Source organism: Ranitomeya imitator, chromosome 9, assembly GCF_032444005.1.
Source record: "Ranitomeya imitator isolate aRanImi1 chromosome 9, aRanImi1.pri, whole genome shotgun sequence".
Taxonomy (NCBI): domain Eukaryota; kingdom Metazoa; phylum Chordata; class Amphibia; order Anura; family Dendrobatidae; genus Ranitomeya; species Ranitomeya imitator.
Window position 1 is genome coordinate 34,693,600 of NC_091290.1, and position 22,703 is coordinate 34,716,302.

Sequence of the window (22,703 nt, forward strand, 5' to 3'; positions counted from 1 at the left end):
GGACTTTGTCTTAAATATATATTATTTAAAAGGCATGTCCAGTTCTAAACATTTGAGGACATCATTTTATTGTTTTTCTAATCCACAATTGATAGAATATGCTTTGTGTTGTCTGATAGGTGTCTTGTTCTTCAACAGTAAAGCAGGTCCTCTTCCAGTTTGTACTGCACAAGATAATCTTTCCTTTGCCAAGTATTGCAACTTGCAAAACTTTTTCCATAACTACGTGTTGCATTGCAGAAAAAAAGCAATTTTTTTTCCCCCCAATCAACTTTCTGGTGTAAAGTGCTAAGTGGGAATTTTTCTTTTGCACTAGCATGCCTGAATCTCTACTGAATGTGCACCGAAAAAGAGTTAACAATCTTAGGCCATTTTCACAAAGCGTTTTTGCATTAGGTCTGGGAATTCTATCTGAATCCCCTGGAAACAGGATTCAGACACAGCACCTAAAGCATATATATTTTACACACCGGTATCACATGTATGTATGCTTGGATGAAAAAATGGACTCCTCCAGAAACCTAGCTCTTAATTCATTCAGTCTACATTTGCATCATTGCAATCTATGTCTCCATTGATTCCATCCTGAATTCCATTTTTTGGGGATTTGGACAGAATCCCTAGATATAATGCAGAAACATTGTGGGATTAGGGCCCTATACCTGTGTCCAGAGCCATCATGCCTTCGGGTAGTCGGAGAAAACCAGACTATCATAATTGATGCATGAACATTCCCTATTGGGGTAAAGGTAGCACAATATTTGTTCTTGGCATATCCACCACTTGTGGTGTAATCTGTGGTCATAACAGTAGGACACTGTGACCTTCATAAATGACACAAGTAATCCTACAATAGCCACCCGTGTTCTTATACACCGAAAAGTCAATATTGGAGTTGAACGAATATGTTCGGAATCGGTCGCCGAATCTGAATTTGCCATAATCGTGCCGAATTTATATTTGATGATCGGATCCGAACATATTCATTCATTTCTACTGCCATCAACGCAAATTACGTTCGGCTGTGTTTAGCGAATATTGCAAAAACAATATTCTCTGCCGTGCTCAACTCTAGTCAAGATGTGCTGTGCTCATTACAGTAAACTTTGTCCGGTTCCGGAGAACATCATTTACTGTGAATTCTTGTACCCTAAATTATTTTAGTAAACATTTGCTAAGACTAATACTTAACAAGTTGATGTTTTTTTTTTCTGATACGTTTGAGTATAAACCCCTTTTTTTTTTTTTTTTCTTACTCTTTCCAGATGGAATAATTTCCGTCAGCTTGTAGGTCAGAAGAGAAGCGCTCTGGACTCCGCTCTTGAAATACAGAATTATCACCTGGAGTGTAATGAGACCGTGTGCTGGATGAGAGAGAAGACCAAGGTGATTGAATCTACGCAGAGCCTGGGAAATGACTTGGCCGGAGTCACCGCCCTCCAGCGTAAACTTACCGGCATGGAACGTGATCTAGAAGCCATACAGGGAAAAGTTGGTGATCTCCATGCGGAATCGGAAAAGCTAATCTCAGAGCACCCACAAAAAGCCTCCGCTATAGCTGGCAGTCTGTCCGACATAGACGAGACGTGGGATGAACTGAAGGATACAATGAAGAGAAGGGAAGAAACTTTGGGCGAAGCAAGCAAGCTTCAAGGCTTTCTGCGGGACCTAGATGACTTCCAGAGCTGGCTGTCACGAGCACAAACCGCAGTCGCTTCGGAGGATTTCCCCGCGGATCTAGTTGAGGCGGAGCGTTTGCTCGCACAGCATGAAGGCATCAGAAATGAAATTGAGCGCTACGGGGCGGATTACAAGCGAATTAGGGATGTGGGCGAGGAAGTCACTCGTGGTCAGACAGATGCCCAATATATGTTTCTGCAGCAGAGGCTGAAGGCGCTGGACACCGGCTGGAATGAGTTGGGACAAATGTGGGAAAACCGGCACCAGCTGCTTTCTCAGGGGTACAGCTTCCAAGTGTTCCTGAGAGACACAAAGCAAGTGGAAGGTTTCCTGAATAACCAGGTGAGACATCATAGGCTTCTACTTGTGTATTATTACCCCATGCGTCATTTATTAAATGGGTTTTCCAATTCATGCGCAATGACCTATCTGACTTTTGGGCATCCCTGCCAGTCAGCTACTCTTGATTTCTTGCATTGCTCCGCTCCATGCTTTAATGGGTATGGACAACTTGGACATTTTATATTCACTTAAATGCCTGTATTTCTGGTGGAAAAAAAAAATCATTTTGCAATTGGGTTTCATCACTAAATTTTGCCTAGTTTGCCTTCTATACTGTTTGGATGGATGGGAGAGTTTAACGCTTTCTTCCGACTTCTGAGCTCCTCTTTGTAGGCAATCTGCTACTTTTTTTTAATGAAGCACAATTGCGAAAAAGTTAAAAAAAAAATAAAATAAAAATGTCAATGTAAGTAAGGATCATGATGGTTTGCAGTTTAATTTCATACATGTAAATGAGACAAAGCTGTAAGCCAAAGTTGCAACTAAATGACTGGAGCTATGCCTGGTAAGCCATGAAATGCCAGCTGATTTGTGGGGGGTATCATGAACTAGACCCCCACCAATTTATTATTGCCCATTCTAAGGATGCTACTTACATTTTTAAAACCGATAAACCCTATTAATAATGTACAGCCCTAATCAAGCAGAAAAGTGGACTGATCTTAGTCCTAAAAAAAAAAAATATTTAAAAGTTTGCTTTCTGTAATGAAGAGGTATAACCACATGGATGATGCCATCCTGTCGTCCTTTTTTTTTTCCATAATCAAGCCCTATTTATCTACTTTTAGGAATATGTCTTATCCCATACGGAAATGCCCACAACCCTCCAGGCAGCTGAAGCCGCAATCAAGCGCCATGAGGACTTTATGACCACAATGGATGCGAATGATGAGAAAATCCGTGGCCTGGTGGAATCTGGAAAGAAACTTATTCAAGAGGAAAACGTCAACTCTGAAAAGATTCAGGAAAAAGTCACGTCCATTGATGAGAGGCGAGTCACAATGCGGCAATCAGTTGATATATTTTTTTAAAAGATTTCGGTGATAATGCCCCTCCTAGGAGTCTCAGGACATGGATCTGATGATGGGTCCATTCCTTTGGCATCCTTCTGTATTTTCTGTGAGATGAGTGAGAGACGGCAGACAACTCATTGCCCAATTTTAGTTGTTGAGTTTCTTCTGTGCATTTTTGTTTTTTATTTTTATTTTTATTTTGTTTTTTACTTTTTAGGCACAAGAAAAACCGTGCCACGGCCAACGACGTTCTATCTCGACTGAAAGACAATCGGGATCTACAACATTTCCTCCAGGACTCTCAAGAGGTACACAGCTCTACTAAAGCAAATTTCCACCCATCTGATATTTCTTATATTTTTAATATATTTTTATAGCAGTCAGAACTCTTATTTTACTGACACAGATCTCAAAATCCCCCTCATATACACATTTCAGATCTAATGGGGGGGAAGGTTTATTATTACGGTCCTTAATTAGGACAGCTTACCACTGCTCCAGGAGGGCAGAGGTTGCGCCATATTTATTGGTGGCATTTAGCTAAACATTACACACTTTTTTTTTTTTTTTTAAATCAAATCTGCTTTTATTAACACAACTGGTAAGCCAGGGTTCTTCTAAATGGGAGTATACTTGGAGCAATCTCTCATTCCCCACCACTTTTTACATTTTAAACAGATTTTACGTATCGGGAGTAGTGTGGTAGCATCTTAGCTTGGCTTATATGGGATTCCATAAAACCCAACAGAAACTGTAATATTTGTGTTTTTAGCTTTCAAGATATTGATTTGCATTTTTTAATGTTACATAGGACTTCTGGAAAGTCTTTGATTTGAACGTTCAAATTGAGATTTTCACAGTTCAAAAATGATTATTTTGACATTGATTTGGCAAGAAGAAAATTGTGCTATAGAAATAGTTCTGTTAGAAAAATAACATTGCTGTGCTAGGTCGGGATGGTCCCATTCAAAACTACAACTAGTCCTGCAATTAAAGAAAAAAAAAACAACAAAAAACAAAACTCATATGGTTAGTGAAAGAAAAAGTTGTGGAGGGGAAGGCACAAAAAAGGTTAAAGTACAGAATAAAATACTCTACCCTTTGTTACAGCTGACTCTGTGGATTAATGAGAAGATGTTGACGGCTCAGGACGTCTCTTACGATGAAGCTCGTAACCTTCACAGCAAGTGGCAGAAGCACCAAGCGTTTATGGCTGAGCTGGCATCAAATAAAGACTGGCTGGACAAAATAGACAAGGTGAACGATAACTCAGGATGAGGGCTCATTCAGACGTCTGTGTAAAACGATCCAAGATCGACAGACTGTCCGGCGGCTCTCCTGACCCAATAACACAACACCTTTATAGAAATACACGAAGCTGTCAACGCTCAGGTCAGATGAGCCGCCGGACAGTCCGTGCATTAGCGGTCCAGTCTTGGACCGATTACCACGGATATCTGAATTTGTCTCTTAGGCTGCATTTACATGTCTGTGTATGGACTGTGGTTTCCGGTCTGGCTGGTGGTCTCCTGACCCAAACTCAACAGCCACATAGGCATAAACAAGGCGGTGTACACTGTGGTTTCCGGTCTGGCTGGTGGTCTCCTGGCCCAAACTCAACAGCCACATAGGCATAAACAAGGCGGTGTACACTGTGGTTTCCCGACCGACTGGTGGTCTCCTGGCCCAAACTCAACAGCCACATAGGCATAAACAAGGCGGTGTACACTGTGGTTTCCCGACCGACTGGTGGTCTCCTGGCCCAAACTCAACAGCCACATAGGCATAAACAAGGCGGTGTACACTGTGGTTTCCGGTCCGGCTGGTGGTCTCCTGACCCAAACTCAACAGCCACATAGGCATAAACAAGGCGGTGTCGTTCGGGTCAGGAAACCCTCAACCGGTCTGTAAAACGCAGATGTATGAAAGTAATCCTAATTTTATTTATTTATTTTTTTCTTTGCGGTAATTATTACTTGGGATGTTGTAATTGTTGTTTCACTGATTGACTTTTAAAGAGGTCTGGAAGCCTTTGTTGAAAGATATACAATATTAAGTTATGTGTAGTGATTTGCTAGAGATGGCCTAGATGGTATGTGGGTTTTGTGTTTTTTTTTTTTTTTTTTTTTTTTTTACCCTGAAGCTGGTAATGCATATAAGAATGTCTGCCGAACATTTATTATTTTTTGGTGGGCCAGCCACTATATTTTTCATCTCATCTCAGCCATGTTTATTTTAAGGCTGCCGTCACACTATCAGTATTTGGTCAGTATTTTCCATCAGTATTTGTAACCAAAACCAGAAGTGGAACAAATAGAGGAAAAGTATAATAGAAACATATGCACCACTTCTGGATTTATCACCCACTCCTGGTTTTGGCTACAAATACTGATGTAAAATACTGACCAAATACTGCTAGTGTGACCGCAGCCTCATAGGGAGAGTGGACTTATCGGTTTTCCAACATGTCCAATCCCTTCTTCCAATTTACATCTGCTGCCCAATTCAGATGTATTTTGTGTATGAGGAGCTGAAAACTTAGTTGTTGTTTACTGCAGAAGTGCACCTCTTCCTGGCTTTCTGCTTGCTTGGGAGCGCTGCTCTCCAGCTTGTTTGACTGTTGGAGTAATGACTTAATGCCGCCGGCCTGAACTGTGCTCTCTCCGAGGTGGCCGGTAATATAAGCAAAGTGCAGCAAAAAAAATTAAATGAAAAATCTCTCCATTCTTGAAAACAGAGACTTTTAGTAACTAATGATTAGTGAGCATGCTGGGATAAGCTATTATCTGAGCATGCTCTGGTGCTAACCAAGTGACTTCGGCGTGAAAAATATGTTCCAGTCCCTGCAACTGCATGTTTTGCCGCATTTTGACAGCTGCAATATACTTGCACGGATTGCCTTTTTGTTAGACCATCCCTGCATGTGTTGCCGCTGTTAAACATTCACGAGACATGCAGCCGCGTGATGCTCGTATTATCTCATTGACAATCGATTTTTACTTCTTTTAGTTAAAATCCATATGATTCTTTGCAGGAAGGACAGCAGCTGATCGCCGAAAAGCCAGAACTTGAACCAGTCGTGCGAGAGAAACTGGATTCCCTACATGCCCTGTGGGATGAGTTGGAGTCCACCACGCAGAGTAAAGCCCAGTGCCTGTTTGATGCCAACAGGGCAGAGCTATTCACACAAAGTTGCTCTGCGTTAGAAGGCTGGTTACAAAATCTTGAAGGCCAGCTCCATTCTGATGATTATGGGAAAGATCTCACCAGTGTGAACATACTGTTAAACAAGCAACAGGTAGGAGGTCACTTCTATATGTAACTAGCTGAAGAGCCCGGCGTTGCCTGGGCATAGTAAATATCTGTGGTTAGTTATAGCACCTCACTTCTCTCATTTTCCCCCTGACGCCTCTCATTTTCCCCCTGACGCCTCTCATTTTCCCCCTGACGCCTCTCATTTTCCCCCACATCTCTTTTTCCCCTCAGCATATACATGTTTTTCATCTCCTGTATATAGTATATACCTGTAGGTCATCTCCTGTATATAGTATATACCTGTAGGTCATCTCCTGTATATAGTATATACCTGTAGGTCATCTCCTGTATATAGTATATACCCGTAGGTCATCTCCTGTATATAGTATATACCCGTAGGTCATCTCCTGTATATAGTATATACCCGTAGGTCATCTCCTGTATATAGTATATACCCGTAGGTCATCTCCTGTATATAGTATATACCCGTAGGTCATCTCCTGTATATAGTATATACCCGTAGGTCATCTCCTGTATATAGTATATACCCGTAGGTCATCTCCTGTATATAGTATATACCCGTATGTCATCTCCTCCTGTATATAGTATATACCTGTGTCATCTCTCCTGTATATAGTATATACCTGTGTCATCTCTCCTGTATATAGTATATACCCGTAGGTCATCTCCTGTATATAGTATATACCCGTAGGTCATCTCCTGTATATAGTATATACCCGTAGGTCATCTCCTGTATATAGTATATACCCGTAGGTCATCTCCTGTATATAGTATATACCCGTAGGTCATCTCCTGTATATAGTATATACCCGTAGGTCATCTCCTGTATATAGTATATACCCGTAGGTCATCTCCTGTATATAGTATATACCCGTAGGTCATCTCCTCCTGTATATAGTATATATCTGTGTCATCTCTCCTGTATATAGTATATACCTGTGTCATCTCCCCTGTATATAGTATATACCTGTGTGTCATCTCCTCCTGTATTAGACCTCGTTCACACGTTATTTGCTCAGTATTTTTACCTCAGTATTTGTAAGCTAAATTGGCAGCCTGATAAATCCCCAGCCAACAGGAAGCCCTCCCCCTGGCAGTATATATTAGCTCACACATACACATAATAGACAGGTCATGTGACTGACAGCTGCCGTATTTCCTATATGGTACATTTGTTGTAGTTTGTCTGCTTATTATTCAGATTTTTCTTTTGAAGGATAATACCAGACTTGTGTGTGTTTTAGGGCGAGTTTCATGTGTCAAGTTGTGTGTGTTGAGTTGCGTGTGGCGACATGCATGTAGCGACTTTTGTGAGATGAGTTTTGTGTGGCGACATGCGTGTAGCAACTTTTTGTGTCGAGTTGCATGTGACAGGTTAGTGTAGCAAGTTGTGTGCAGCAAGTTTTGTACATGGCGAGTTTTATGTGTGGTGCGTTTTGAGTATGTGCAAGTTTTGTGTGAGGCAACTTTTGCATGTGTTGCAACTTTTGTGCATGTGGCAATTTTTTCCGCATGTGCAAGTTTTGCACGTGTGGTGAGTTTTGCGTGAGGCTAGTTTTGCATGTGGCGAGTTTTGAGCGGCGACTTTTGTGTTTCGACTTTTATGTGACGAGGTTGGTGTATGTGTGGTATATGTGTTCATGCACGTGGTAGTGTGTGGCACATTTTGTGTGTTCATATCCCCGTGTGTGGTGAGTATCAGGGCCCCACCTTAGCAACTGTATGGTATATACTCTTTGGCGCCATCGCTCTCATTCTTTAAGTCCCCCTTGTTCACATCTAGCAGCTGTCAATTTGCCTCCATCTTCTTCTATCTTTCACTGCAGAATTTAATCTGACACACTGATCAATATCGGACATGTCTCTGCAATTTTGCACTGACTACTCTGTCCACTAAAAAGCAAATACCTGTGAACAACACCCATAAATTATCACAGGTATGAGTGCGGTCCGTAAAAACATGTACGAGAAAAACTGACGTGTGAATGAACCCTTAGGCCGGAGTCACACGGCCATCGATTCACTCATGGGAGAGAATCTGATCAATTTCGAGTTTGATCCAATTCTCTCGCATGAGCAAATTGAAAAGATGGAGAACTTAATTTCTCCATTGTCTGTGTATGTCAGACTGCACTCTGATGACATCCGAGTCCAGTCCGATATTTTCACACTCCCCTATAGACTTGTATGGGTGCGTGCGATCCGATCATCTGATCTACTCGCACCATGCTGTATCGGCATGAGGAAAAAAAAATCACAGATCTGTAGCGCTCAATAGTATAGCATTGGGCCGCATTCAGCTGTGTTTTACGGTCGTGTGAATGAGCCCATAGGAGGAGAATGGAAGCGGAAATGGCAAGTAAATTGCAAACTTGCTTAATTTCTCACGGTGTATCCGTCTTTTTTTTTTTTAATGAGATTAAATCTGAGCCTTATGGAAGAAAAAAAAAATCTTAATGTACAAAGATAAGAAATAATGGCTACAACAAATGGATGACTGTACAATCTGGAACCTGTCACACGGTTTTATAATTACATGTAACTTGCCATAGGCCGCGTCTGATGTTGCAAGACCTCCCAGTACGGCCGTTGTGCAATGCACAAATTCTAATTGTGATTTTATAGAAACGTGATCGATTGTTTTCTGGAAACGTACTGGTATACCTAATGGTATACTAACATGTCTCCACATTCTTTTTGTTTGCAATAAATTAGGATGAATGTAATTTTTTTTGTTTGTTACAATATTATAAACATGATTATTCCAGAATCTCCCGATGGAATAAACGCTGGCGGATCCGTCCACGTCTCTTGTGGAAAGGGCAGAGCTATTGATTGCGTTCTTTCTCACCGTGGTTTCTGGTTTTGTCCGTACGTTTCACAACTTTTTGTTTTTACTATCTTTTCAGATGCTGGAAAACCAGATGGAAATCCGGGAAAAGGAGCTGGAGGCGATCCAGAGTCAGGCTCAGGCGCTGGGCCAAGAAGATGCCAACATAGTAGAAGTAGATTCAAAGAACAGGACAGTCGCCACGAAATTCTCAGAACTACGTGCCCCGCTCAATGAACGGAGGAAGTTGTTGCTGGCATCTAAGGAGGGACACCAGTTTAATAGAGATCTGGAAGATGAAATAGTAAGAGATGCTACAAACTATCTATGCAGTTGTGTAACCAAAATCAATCACATATTTCAAAGACAAAAAAAGAAAAACGACCCAAAATCCTAAACATTAATGTAATATTCAGGAAACTTTATTCAAAAAACATCAGATACAGGAAAAGGGGGTAATGAATAAAACATGCATACGTGCAAAACTTGGGCGCACGTGCAGGGATCAAACACCAGTATTAACCCATGTTAACGTGAATATAAAAAATGCTGCTTATATTTTATTATGGCAACATCCCATCGATGTCTGTGTCATATAAGTAAAGGTACAGTAATTATCCATAAATAGTCAGTGTAGCCACATGGCAAAGTGGGATCCCTAAATAACTGCACTCCCACCCCGACGCACGTTTCGGCAGGAGCCTTCGTCAAAGGGAGTTTGGAGTTGTTTTTCTTTTGTCTTTGATCTATTATAGCAACAATTAATCCCTCCTATATTGAGTCCTATGTAATGCATATGATAGCATTCTTGCAATTCGGTTTTATTAGGAATATGCATAAACTTTCCATGAGTCTCTTTTAATATCACATATGTCATGTTTATCACAGCTTTGGGTGAAGGAGAGGAAGCCTATGGCCATTTCTACAGAACATGGGAAGGATCTGCCGTCTGTACAGCTACTTATAAAGAAAAACCAGGTAGGCTGCAGAAAGTTGCTGCTCGAAAGGGTGAATGCTTGGATTTTTCTCACCATTGGCATTGGGCGGGGTGGTCAGATGAAGTTTCAGGTGTGTTGAATTTCAACATGCCTGATTATTTCATCAAAGGAAGATAAGCCACTGCCATATGTGCCTGCCAGCAGCTCCTTTCCCCTTTGAGAAGCATGTACCATTGGCTGAGTGTACATATGTTCAAAAGGAGTTGAAAGGACCAACTCCTTGAAAAGGTAGATGGAAGTATGGTACAGGTAGATGTAGACCAGCCATGTGCAGGTAACATAAACGGGGGCCACAATTTGGGTTAAGAGCCCCATCTAATAGTTTTATCAGTTAAATGCCCATTCTGCCATGATGGCTTATCATTGGGATTTACCATCACTTTCTTATGATGGAGTTTGACTTCCAGGCCTCCATAAATCCTGAGAATGAAGAGTCCATCATCCAGATAAGTCCTGCAAACCCTTTACCTTCGCTGCAGAACATGTGGTTGGGATCACTTTAAGGAAATGTTCCTTAATATAATTTTTGCCTTGTCTGTCCCACAGACCCTGCAAAAGGAGATTCAAGGACATCGACCGCGTATTGATGATATTTTAGAAAAGGGGAATTCAATGGTCAAGAACAGCGCACTCGATGATCAGGAGATCGGGGAGAGGCTGGAGTTGCTGGGGAGCACATGGGAAGAGCTGACAACCGAAGCGGCAAAGCGGCACGGCCGTCTCGAAGAGTCTCACGCCGCACAACAGTTTTATGCTGATGCCGCAGAGGCCGAGGCGTGGATGGGAGAACAGGAGCTGCACATGATGTCCGAGGAGAAGGCCAAGGTTGGTGACCCAGAGCTTAGAACGAGGACCTGGCTCTCATTAGGTGGCATGAAAATGATACAAGAATTGCATGTGGTTCTCACTAAGTTTTCCGTATTGAATGTTGCAGGATGAGATTGGCGCTCAGGCGATGCTAAAGAAACACTTGGTTATGGAGCAGGCTCTCGATGATTATGCAGAAACCATTCACCAACTCGCCAACTCCAGTAGAGAAATGGTCTCCAGAGGCCACCCAGAGAGGTAATCGCTGAGCTCCGTGACGGCTTGTATGGCCAGCGTATGACGAGGGCTCACGGACCATGTTTCTTCAGATTCCGCTTTATGTATTAGGTCATAGACGGTCGTATAAATCTGATCGAGAGCGAAAGCAGTGTGTGGTATGGCCGGCATGGAGAGAGCCACCGACCAGTCGCGTTCCGATTTATACAGTCACAAGTATAACATTTTAGGCTTTCTTCTGCATTAAATTTAGCAAACCTGCTACCTCCGCTGTTACATATTAAGAATGCCATCGCTAAGCATCATTGCCATGATCCTGCATCCTGTAATATTGGATGCACGTTGTTGTTGTGGAAGCACTTTTTTTTTTTTTTTTGGTGTTAAATCTCAACCTGTTTTCACACTACAGCTATGCAGTATAAAACTATGGTGCCTATGTAAAACAAGCAAAGGGTTATTGCTCTACTTGTTGGGGAGGGGACTATGATGGGGCAGTTTCCAATGGCCATACAGGCCATGGCCCGTAATGTCTTCCTCCTGATGTGACAAGCATCAGGGACCATAAAAAGAAAAAACGTTATCAGCCTACTTTAATATAAAGTCTGTAGTATTAGTTTGAATTTAGGACATGGCTTGCCCTAATTAAGAATAATTGGACTTTGCAGGGGTTTTTTTTGCTTGTCAGTCACTGAATTTATTACAGTCCCGCAGAGTGAGCGTTTTCAGGGGCTGTCTAATCTGGCTATAATATAATAAAAGTCAAAAGGGACACCTTTATGATTTGTCCTGGTAAATGACATCCAAACAAAAATTTAGTTTTATATATTTATATTATTATTATTATTATTATTTCCTGCTCCAGCCTGTGGACAACCCCTTTTAAATAAGCATTAGTAATAGGGATTGAGCTAATTTTTTTTTTTAAATACATTTTTCTCCTTGGTTAATAGTGACCGGATTACATTGCGCCAAGGGCAAGTTGACAAGCTATACGCCAGTCTAAAGGACCTGGCAGAAGAGCGAAGTGGAAAACTGCAGGAACACCAGAGACTCTGCCAACTTAGGAGAGACGTAGAAGACTTGGAGCACTGGATCTCGGAGCGGGAGATTGTGGCGGCTTCTCACGAGCTGGGACAGGATTATGAGCATGTAACGGTACGTACGGCCATCAGTGACAGACATAGAATTTGATATTCTGCTAACCTTTTTAGGTTATGCTTGATTCAAAGTATTCTTAGAATGTATCTCGTCTTCACATTCTAAACTAGATGCTGAGAGATAAATTCCGGGAATTCTCTCGCGATACAAGTAACATCGGACAGGAACGAGTGGACGCCGTCAACCTCATGGCCGATGATCTGATTTCCTCTGGACATTCGGAAAATGCCACTGTGGCTGAATGGAAGGATGGTCTCAATGAAGCCTGGGCTGACCTTCTGGAAATGATTGATACGAGGAGCCAAATGTTGGCGGCCTCCTATGAGCTTCACCGCTTCTACCAGGACGCCAGAGAGACTCTGGGCCAGATCAAGGACAAACAGAAGCAAATACCAGAAGAGACTGGCAGAGACCTGAACACGGCAGAGGCCATGCAGCGCATGCACACCACATTCGAGCACGATATACAAGCCCTTAGCGCACAGGTAAGGCGATCAGCCGGATTAATAATCCTCAATGTGTTCATAAAAGTTACTAATTTCATGAAGCAGAGACAGGAATGCATACCCACCACCGCCTAACCTAGTCCACCATGAAAGTCTTCTAAAGCGTTTTGCAATTGTACCCATTTATCATGTTGAGACGACTTCTTTTTAAATGTTTTTTTTTTTTTTTTTATAATAGAAAAGATCTTGTACAAAAAAAGCAACTTTGCAGATTACCACTTATTAAAGTTCTCAAGAGCAAGGGAGTCTTTAATCCTATAGTTTACTGCTCAATTCCTAGGTTTCCGGCCACTGCTAGAGTCTTTTCAGCAGTGGCTGGTCTCCTAGGCAAAGATAGCAGCGTTTACAGGCTCTGTGCTATAGAGCTTGTAAGCGCTGCTCTGAATCTGACTGGATCCCGCCAGCTTCAGTGTTCTTGCGCTCCTCCGAGGCTGCCGAGACAAATCTGCCTTGGAGAGCACAGTTCAGGCCTGCGACTCTGCTGTCAATCTTCAGGCCCATCCCAGGTCAAGCGGGAAGTCAGGAGGCAGGGAAGCAGTGTGTTCCTGAAGATTGACCTTGAGGAAGCCCCCTTTATTCCTAGATAAACACTTTATTGAATTGGAATTTTAGTAATTTGGTGTAAACTCATTCTTGGCGTTTTGTATTTCTGTAGGTGAAGCAGGTTCAGGAGGACGCCGCCCGGCTTCAAAAAGCTTACGCCGGTGAAAAGGCAGCGGACATTCAAAAGCATGAACAGGCAGTGACTGAAGCCTGGGGTGAACTGCAAGATGCAAGTAGTGCACGGCGCCAGCTACTTTTGGACACCGGGGAGAAATTTCGCTTTTTTAGAATGGTTAGAGATCTCATGTTATGGATGGATGATGTCAATCTCCAGATCGATGCACAAGAAAAACCACGGTAAGCCTGCGATTGGGATTTACTTTTTTATGTTATCTATATTTAATTCCAATTAACATTTATTCTTCACTTTAAATAGAGATGTATCATCCGCTGATCTGGTAATAAAAAATCACCTAAGCATTAAAGCAGAGGTGGATGCGCGAGGAGACAGCTTTACTACCTGCATAGACCTCGGAAACTCTCTGCTAGAGAAAAATCACTACGCATCGGACAAGGTAATTATAATTTTTTCCCATGGAAATTAGATTAAAAACTGATCAAAAGGCATCAAGCTCTCATACACTTAGATTAAAATGGGACCAACCACTTAGTTTGTACTGGGCATCAGGCGTATGAGGATGATGATGATGATGATGAGGAGGATGATGATGAGGATGATGATGATGATGATGATGATGAGGAGGATGATGATGATGATGATGAGGAGGAGGAGGAGGATGATGATGAGGAGGATGATGATGATGAGGATGATGATGATGATGATGAGGAGGATGATGATGAGGAGGAGGAGGATGATGATGAGGAGGAGGATGATGATGAGGAGGAGGATGATGATGAGGAGGATGATGATGAGGAGGAGGAGGATGAGGAGGAGGAGGATGATGAGGAGGAGGATGATGAGGAGGAGGATGATGAGGAGGAGGATGATGAGGAGGAGGATGATGAGGAGGAGGATGATGAGGAGGAGGATGATGATGAGGTGGAGGATGATGAGGTGGAGGATGATGAGGAGGAGGATGATGAGGATGATGATGAGGAGGAGGAGGAGGAGGAGGAGGAGGATGATGAGGAGGAGGATGATGAGGAGGAGGAGGAGGAGGAGGATGAGGAGGATGATGATGAGGAGGAGGATGATGAGGAGGAGGATGAGGAGGAGGAGGATGATGAGGAGGAGGAGGAGGATGATGATGAGGATGATGATGAGGAGGATGATGAGGATGATGATGATGAGGAGGAGGAGGAGGAGGAGGAGGAGGAGGATGAGGAGGAGGATGATGAGGAGGAGGAGGAGGAGGATGAGGAGGAGGAGGATGATGATGATGAGGAGGAGGAGGATGAGGAGGAGGAGGAGGAGGAGGAGGATGATGAGGAGGAGGAGGATGATGAGGAGGAGGATGATGAGGAGGAGGATGATGAGGAGGAGGAGGATGATGAGGAGGAGGAGGAGGATGAGGAGGATGATGAGGAGGAGGATGATGAGGAGGAGGAGGATGATGAGGAGGAGGAGGAGGATGAGGAGGATGATGAGGAGGAGGATGATGATGAGGATGAGGAGGAGGAGGAGGAGGATGATGAGGAGGAGGAGGATGAGGAGGAGGAGGATGAGGAGGAGGAGGAGGATGATGATGAGGATGATGAGGAGGAGGAGGAGGAGGATGATGAGGAGGAGGAGGATGATGAGGAGGATGATGATGAGGAGGAGGAGGATGAGGAGGAGGAGGAGGATGATGAGGAGGAGGATGATGATGAGGATGAGGAGGAGGAGGAGGAGGATGAGGAGGATGATGATGAGGAGGAGGATGATGATGAGGAGGAGGATGATGATGAGGATGAGGATGAGGAGGAGGATGAGGAGGAGGAGGATGATGAGGAGGAGGATGATGATGAGGAGGAGGAGGAGGATGAGGAGGAGGAGGATGATGAGGAGGAGGATGATGATGAGGATGATGATGAGGAGGAGGATGATGAGGAGGATGATGATGATGATGATGAGGAGGATGATGATGAGGAGGAGGAGGAGGATGAGGAGGAGGAGGATGAGGAGGAGGAGGATGAGGAGGAGGAGGAGGAGGATGATGATGAGGAGGAGGAGGAGGATGATGAGGAGGAGGAGGATGATGAGGAGGAGGATGATGATGAGGAGGAGGAGGAGGAGGATGATGAGGAGGAGGAGGATGATGATGAGGAGGAGGAGGATGATGAGGAGGAGGAGGAGGATGATGAGGAGGAGGAGGAGGATGATGAGGAGGAGGAGGAGGAGGAGGAGGAGGATGATGAGGAGGAGGAGGATGATGAGGAGGAGGAGGAGGATGATGAGGAGGAGGAGGAGGATGATGAGGAGGAGGAGGATGAGGAGGAGGAGGATGAGGAGGAGGATAATGAGGAGGATGATGAGGAGGATGATGAGGAGGTGGATGATGATGAGGAGGATGATGTGAGGTGGATGATGTTGAGGAGGATGATGTGGAGGAGGTTGATGAGGAGGAGGAGGAGGAGGATGAGTGAGGAGGAGGATGAGGAGGATGATGATGTGGAGGTGTTGTGGAGGAGGATGTGAGGAGGAGGAGGAGGAGGAGGATGAGGATGATGATGAGGAGGATGATGATGAGGAGGATGAGGAGGAGGAGGATGATGAGGAGGAGGAGGAGGAGGAGGAGGATGAGGAGGAGGATGATGAGGAGGAGGATGATGAGGAGGAGGAGGATGATGAGGAGGAGGAGGAGGATGATGAGGAGGAGGAGGATGATGATGAGAGGAGGAGGAGGATGAGGAGGAGGAGGATGATGAGGAGGAGGAGGAGGATGATGTGGTGGTGGTTGTGGAGGAGGAGGAGGATGATGAGGAGGAGGAGGAGGATGATGAGGAGGAGGAGGATGATGATGAGGAGGAGGATGAGGAGGAGGATGATGAGGAGGAGGTGGTTGATGAGGAGGAGGATGATGAGGAGGAGGAGGAGGATGATGAGGAGGAGGAGGATGATGATGAGGAGGAGGAGGATGATGATGAGGAGGAGGATGATGAGGAGGAGGAGGATGATGAGGAGGAGGTGGTGATGAGGAGGAGGAGGATGATGAGGAGGATGATGATGAGGAGGAGGATGATGAGGAGGAGGAGGAGGATGATGAGGAGGAGGAGGATGATGAGGAGGATGAGGAGGAGGATGATGAGGTGGAGGTTGATGAGGAGGATGATGAGGAGGAGGATGTGATGATGATGGATGATGATGAGGAGGATGATGATGAGGAGGATGATGATGAGGAGGATGATGATGAGGAGGATGATGATGAGGTGGATGTGATGAGGTGGATGATGATGAGGAGGATGATGATGAGGAGGATGTTGATGTGGAGGTTGTGATGAGGAGGTTGTGTGAGGTGGATGTGTGATGAGGAGGATGATGTGAGGTGGTGATGATGATGAGGTGGTTGATGATGAGGTGTTGATGTGTGGATGTTGATGAGGAGGATGATGATGAGGTGGATGTGTTGAGGAGGATGATGATGATGTGGATGTTGATGATGAGGTGGATGATGTGATGAGGAGGATGATGATGATGAGGAGGATGATGATGTGGTGGTTGATGATGTGGTGGATGATGATGAGGAGGATGATGATGAGGAGGATGATGATGAGGTGGATGATGATGAGGAGGATGATGATGAGGAGGATGATGATGAGGAGGATGATGAGGAGGAGGAGGATGAGGAGGAGGAGGAGGATGAGGAGGAGGAGGAGGATGAGGAGGAGGAGGAGGATGATGATGAGGAGGAGGAGGATGATGAGGAGGAGGATGATGAGGAGGAGGAGGATGATGATGATGAGGAGGAGGAGGATGATGATGATGAGGAGGAGGAGGATGATGAGGAGGAGGAGGATGATGAGGAGGATGATGATGATGATGAGGAAGAAGGTTAGGATGAGGAGGAGGATGATGAGGATGATCATCATCATCATCATCATGTTGACCTACAACACCTGATTCGTTTAGCTTCCTTGGGAGATAAGCTGGTGCCAGAGATGATTTGGCTGCGATTTTTGCACGAATCCGTTGACTTGCGTTGGCGATTTTGATCCAATACTCGGATCAAAATCGGACGTCTCTGCGATTTTTTTTTTTTTTTTTTTTTTTTTTTTTTTTGTGGACCAAGAAGAATAACAGAGATGGCTGTTTTGCCCAACGAGTCCCCAATGACCACTTTAAAAGGAGGAATGTAGTTCTCCAGCGAACCATCTCCAAAATCAGTTAGGACTCCGCTCACACCTGCATTCGGAAATCCATTTGTCCATTTTTATTTGTAAGTACAGACAAATGGGGTCCGTCCTATATCCATTACTGGATGTACAAAGGAACAGACCTGATAATAATCAGTGCAGCCCCTCTGCTTCCGTTTCCATCAGTTATGTAGCGGCTACGTTTTTTTACATTCATTCGGTTAGTCCATTCCGTAGAGACAAACAAGCTGAATGCCCAAACGCAATTTTTCGTGAAAAATGAAGTTAGTCTAGTATCGCCAGAGTGGTCCTTTTAGTGCTGGATTGACAAGGCGCCTATATAAAAGCCACACAGGAGCAGAGTGCTGATGACTGAAGACCGGGAGGACTAATGTGGTCCTACAGAGACATTAAGGTTGTAAAAATATCTCCTGTGGGTCAATAAATGATGGAATTCTACTTCTTTTTTTTTTTTTTTCCCTTGTTACTTTCAGATTTCTGAGAAACTAGAACAACTGCAAGAAAGGCGGCAGGAGACGGAAAACAAATGGAAAGATAAAATGGAATGGCTACAAATAGGTGAGTGGTTCATTCAGTTCTGGAAATTATACAGTGAGCCAACACATGAACATGAACATGAATTTATTTTTGATTTTTTTTGTTGTAAATTTTTAGTTCTGGAGGTGCTGATGTTTGGAAGAGATGCGAATGTGGCGGAGGCATGGCTTTCCAGTAATGAGCCTATTGTGCGCTCCTCTGAGCTGGGAGGCAATGTAGACGAAGTGGAGAACCTGATTAAGAGACACGAAGCTTTCCAAAAATCTGTCTCCACCTGGGACGAAAGATTCTTACTTTTGGAAAAGCTAACGACGGTGAGGCCATCTAAAAATATCAATGTGCTGATTGGGATTCCTTAGGGGGGTGGTGATTAGTGAACGTGCTGGGATAAAGTGTTATCTGAGCATGCTCCGGTGCTACAGGAGTGTCTTTGGCGTGCTCAAATAATATGTTCCAGTCCCTGCGGATGCATGTCTCGTGGCTGCAAAACTTTTTTACTGGTCACTGATTTAATTTTTTTTTAATTATATCTGAAGCTCGAAGAGAATGAGATGAAAAGGAGAAGAGAAGAAGAAGAGAGGAAACGAAGGCCTCCGACTCCACCAGAGCCAAAGCAAGAAGAGATTTTCCAGGAACAGATTCATCAGACTTTGGAGGATCATTCCATACCTGTCACCGTCCTGCAGGAAAGGTGAGATTAATGCTACTTTTACCTACTCATTTTTACCCCCTTGTCACCAGTCACCTGGGTCCAGAGCAATTACAGCTTGGCTTCATGACAAAAGCACAAACCGAGACCGAAGATGGAAAATTCCTAAAGATTGGACTAGTAAATCTGTTATAATTAATGGGGCTGGGTATACTAGTTTCCTCTTGACTTCTTAAAGGGAATCTGTCATCAGGTTTTTGCTTTTTAATCTGGGAACAGCATTGTATGGTTGATTACAAGGATGTGTCACTTACTATGCTGTGTGCTTTTGTTTCAATACAGTTATTGTTTTATCAGCAGGAGATTATCACTGCAAGACTAGGTCTCAAGTGCAGACCAGTCCAGCTAATCTGTTAGCCCGCCCCCATCACTGATTGGCTGCTTGCTGATAGTAGACAGAAGAAGCTACCAATCAGGGCTGTGGGCGGCGGCGTACACAGCTCAGCATTCAGAGCTCTGCTACATCTACAGCAGATTAGATCTAATTAATCGCTAGTATTTTTTTTTACAGTGAAAGCAGCATCAATTTCACAAAAGCTGGAAGGTCTGAAGACTGAGATCTTATTTATCTCTTGCCTTTTTATTTATTTAACTTCTATCTTTGAATTTAAGAAAATAATTACTAAATAATATATTGGTATTTCATTAACCCCTTATACTCTCGTGTGCTGTTTCTATCCAGGCTACAAAACTTGCAAACTGAACAGGCTTCCGTTAATGGGCTGTGTACAGACTCCGATTCGCCGCAGGTACGTGCCGTATTCTGGGTTACGTAACATAGCGGAAGCGTTCAGTATCCCATACGCCTATCTCACAATGAAGAACTGTATTACTTTAGTATTTAAAAAATCCCTTATGCAGATTGGAACATACCTGTGTGGATTGTATCCTAGGAAGACCAGATGGGTAAAGGGGTCTTCCATTATTACGGTAATAATGATGTAGGGAGCGCCACCGATCAGCTGTTATCACTAAATGATGCCGGATGTATATTGGTGTGTGGATTGGAACACCACCGCTCAGCTGTGCTCTCTAGTGGCCAATGCCTTGTACTGCAGATCAGCTCATATTTAAAGTGAATGTATTAATTATTATTATTAGAAAATTATTAAAAAAAAACGTAGTTTTAAAGCAAATGTTTGTGTTAAATGTAGGAGTTTTTTTGTTTGATTTTTAGAAAGGCTGACCATCTTTTATTCCCATATCGCAATTAATTAAAAAATTGAGAAATCTTCACACTAGCTATTTGCAGCTATTTTACACTTCCTGATGTTTTAGGAAACCATAAGTGCATATTAGCCACAATGGTCAGATTCCGAATAATATATATAGATATATATATATATCTATAGATAGATATAGATAGATATAGATAGATATAGATAGATATAGATAGATATAGATAGATATAGATAGATATAGATAGATATAGATAGATATAGATAGATATAGATAGATAGATATAGATAGATAGATATCTCATATATTTATACACACACATTTGTACTGAGCATGTGCAAAGGTCAGCTGTGACATCGCCTACTGTGATTAGCGGACCTTGTGTTATGAGCTGTGCATAGACGTAAAACCTGACATTGTAACCCTTCCTCTGAAGATAATGAGGCTGCTGAAAAAATCTAAAATTGCCCTTGTGGCAAGTGTGAAAATTGCAGGGTTACGAACTTATTTTTTTTTTTTAGTACAGATAAGAACAAAAAAAAAGTCCTTAAAAATATATTTAAACACAAAAACCTGATTTAAAATGGGTCATCTTTCGTTGATACTTCTCCTTTTTTAAATTGGAGCTATTGAGTTCTTCTCTATACATGGTTTACGTTTTGGTGCTACCCAAGGCGATAACATCTGATCAGCGCCATCCACCCCATCAATGTAATATTGAGGACAAAAGGAGACATCATAACTATTAGGAGACTTGGATCTGATCACCGATGAGCAAACTCATCCCTGTGGGCTCCTAATCAATAGCTGCAAACAAAGATGTCAGAAAAATACAAGAAATTGATTCTGAAAATAAAATGGATAATATACATACGGTATTTCACATGGAAAATTAAAACGTCACTACGCAATGATGAATTTGTTTTATAACTGGAATATCTATTTTAGATTTTTTTCATTAAACAGAAAAAAAAATCAAAAACATATATTTTTTTTGTAAACTTTCAGATTATTTGTAAATAAACTTGGCATGAAATGTAATAGAACGTACTTGTGTTTCTGACAGCCGTCATCTGACGCCAGGCGGATCGATGACAGCTTCTCCGAAAATCAGGCAAGGATTTCATTTATTGATGAATTCATGAAAAAAATAACTGTTGGATGTCATAATTTTTTTATTTTATAAAAATGTTGAAAAACAAGAATTATAATTTTAATGTGAATGAACAATGTATCACACATGTATCTTACCTGGTAACACGCTGCTGTAAATGGCAAGTTGGGGAATGGACCATTGGCTGTAATATTATGGTGTACCTCTGCTTGAAGTCATTAAATGGGATCCTGCATTTTTTCACTTGCAGTAAATGGCAGACACTCACAAATGCCTTTCTATTTTTATAGGGGTACGACACGTCAGAAGCGGCTAATGGAGCAAAGACAGACCTAAATGCAAGAGACGGCAGCCCTCCGCCCTCCCCGCCAATCCCAACACGACCAACGTTCTCGCCTATAAATCTTCAGACGTCCACTCTACCAATCAGCAGTCCTGAACCGTTTGCTTCAGAGCAGATGGAAGGAATGCTGCACCGCAAACAGGAGATGGAGTCTCATTCCAAGAAAGCCGCCAATAGGTGAGACGCACCTGTGTACATGGGGCCCACCATTCATAATGTGTAATGGTCACAGCTCACCTCCTCCTCCTGTGCAGTGACTGATAACACCTCTATATACAGTAGATAACACAGGATCCACCATTCACAATAGGTGATATCACAGCTCACCTTCTCCTCCTGTACAATGACTGATAACACCTCTATACAGTAGATAACACAGGATCCACCATTCACAATTGATGATGTCACAGCTCACCTCCTCCCCCTCCTGTACAATGACTGATAACACCTCTATATAGAGTAGATAACACAGGATCCACCATTCACAATAGGGGATATCACAGCTCACCTCCTCCTCCTGTACAATGACTGATAACACCTCTATATACAGTAGATAACACAGGATCCACCATTCACAATAGGTGACGTCACAGCTCTCCTCCTCCTCCTCCTCCCTGCATAATGACCATAGCTCTCAACCAGAGCAGGCCTAGATGATACTTCAATGTGTGAAAGGTTGTCTATTGTTGCCTATGGCTCAGGTGACTGTTGGGGCACTTTAGCACTTAAGGGGTCAACCAGAAGTGGACAACCCCTTTCTTTCAATGTTCTTTTTATTAAGAATTTTAAATGTAACAAACAGGTTTATAACAGAAGTAACATATGATATGGTCATCACAACATATAGATGAGGTATAAAGAGCCTGGTAAGAAGGCTCTGAAATTAAACTATGGACAACCCCTTTAATATAAGCTCAGGGAAAATGGCAATCCCTATAATCCTCCTGTACCAGTCGTGACTTGTATTGTTTAAAATTGTACTTATTATGTATACCCCTTCTCACATGTAAACCGCCATGGAATAAATGGTGCAAAAATAATAATAATGTAGAAGTAAAAAAATCTACTATCAGAAAATAGAAACAGACTAGAAAACGCAATTATTAGTAGTAATAAT

At 42.9% G+C, this 22,703-nt stretch overlaps 1 protein-coding gene across 2 annotated transcripts in view; it reads left to right on the forward strand.

Moving 5' to 3' along the window:
• Nucleotides 1–22,703, forward strand: part of SPTBN2 (spectrin beta, non-erythrocytic 2) — a 151,616-nt gene that overhangs the window by 128,006 nt on the left and 907 nt on the right. For both annotated transcript variants that reach the window (XM_069739881.1, XM_069739882.1), the window contains 19 exons: nucleotides 1,266–2,022; nucleotides 2,811–3,013; nucleotides 3,253–3,343; nucleotides 4,146–4,292; nucleotides 6,070–6,333; nucleotides 9,221–9,445; nucleotides 10,030–10,119; nucleotides 10,686–10,964; nucleotides 11,074–11,204; nucleotides 12,134–12,338; nucleotides 12,452–12,826; nucleotides 13,503–13,747; nucleotides 13,827–13,965; nucleotides 18,178–18,262; nucleotides 18,359–18,555; nucleotides 18,778–18,932; nucleotides 19,633–19,699; nucleotides 21,196–21,243; nucleotides 21,534–21,763. In XM_069739881.1, coding sequence (XP_069595982.1) covers nucleotides 1,266–2,022; nucleotides 2,811–3,013; nucleotides 3,253–3,343; nucleotides 4,146–4,292; nucleotides 6,070–6,333; nucleotides 9,221–9,445; nucleotides 10,030–10,119; nucleotides 10,686–10,964; nucleotides 11,074–11,204; nucleotides 12,134–12,338; nucleotides 12,452–12,826; nucleotides 13,503–13,747; nucleotides 13,827–13,965; nucleotides 18,178–18,262; nucleotides 18,359–18,555; nucleotides 18,778–18,932; nucleotides 19,633–19,699; nucleotides 21,196–21,243; nucleotides 21,534–21,763 — 3,933 coding nt within the window. The remainder of the gene's footprint in view (nucleotides 1–1,265; nucleotides 2,023–2,810; nucleotides 3,014–3,252; nucleotides 3,344–4,145; nucleotides 4,293–6,069; nucleotides 6,334–9,220; nucleotides 9,446–10,029; nucleotides 10,120–10,685; nucleotides 10,965–11,073; nucleotides 11,205–12,133; nucleotides 12,339–12,451; nucleotides 12,827–13,502; nucleotides 13,748–13,826; nucleotides 13,966–18,177; nucleotides 18,263–18,358; nucleotides 18,556–18,777; nucleotides 18,933–19,632; nucleotides 19,700–21,195; nucleotides 21,244–21,533; nucleotides 21,764–22,703) is intronic.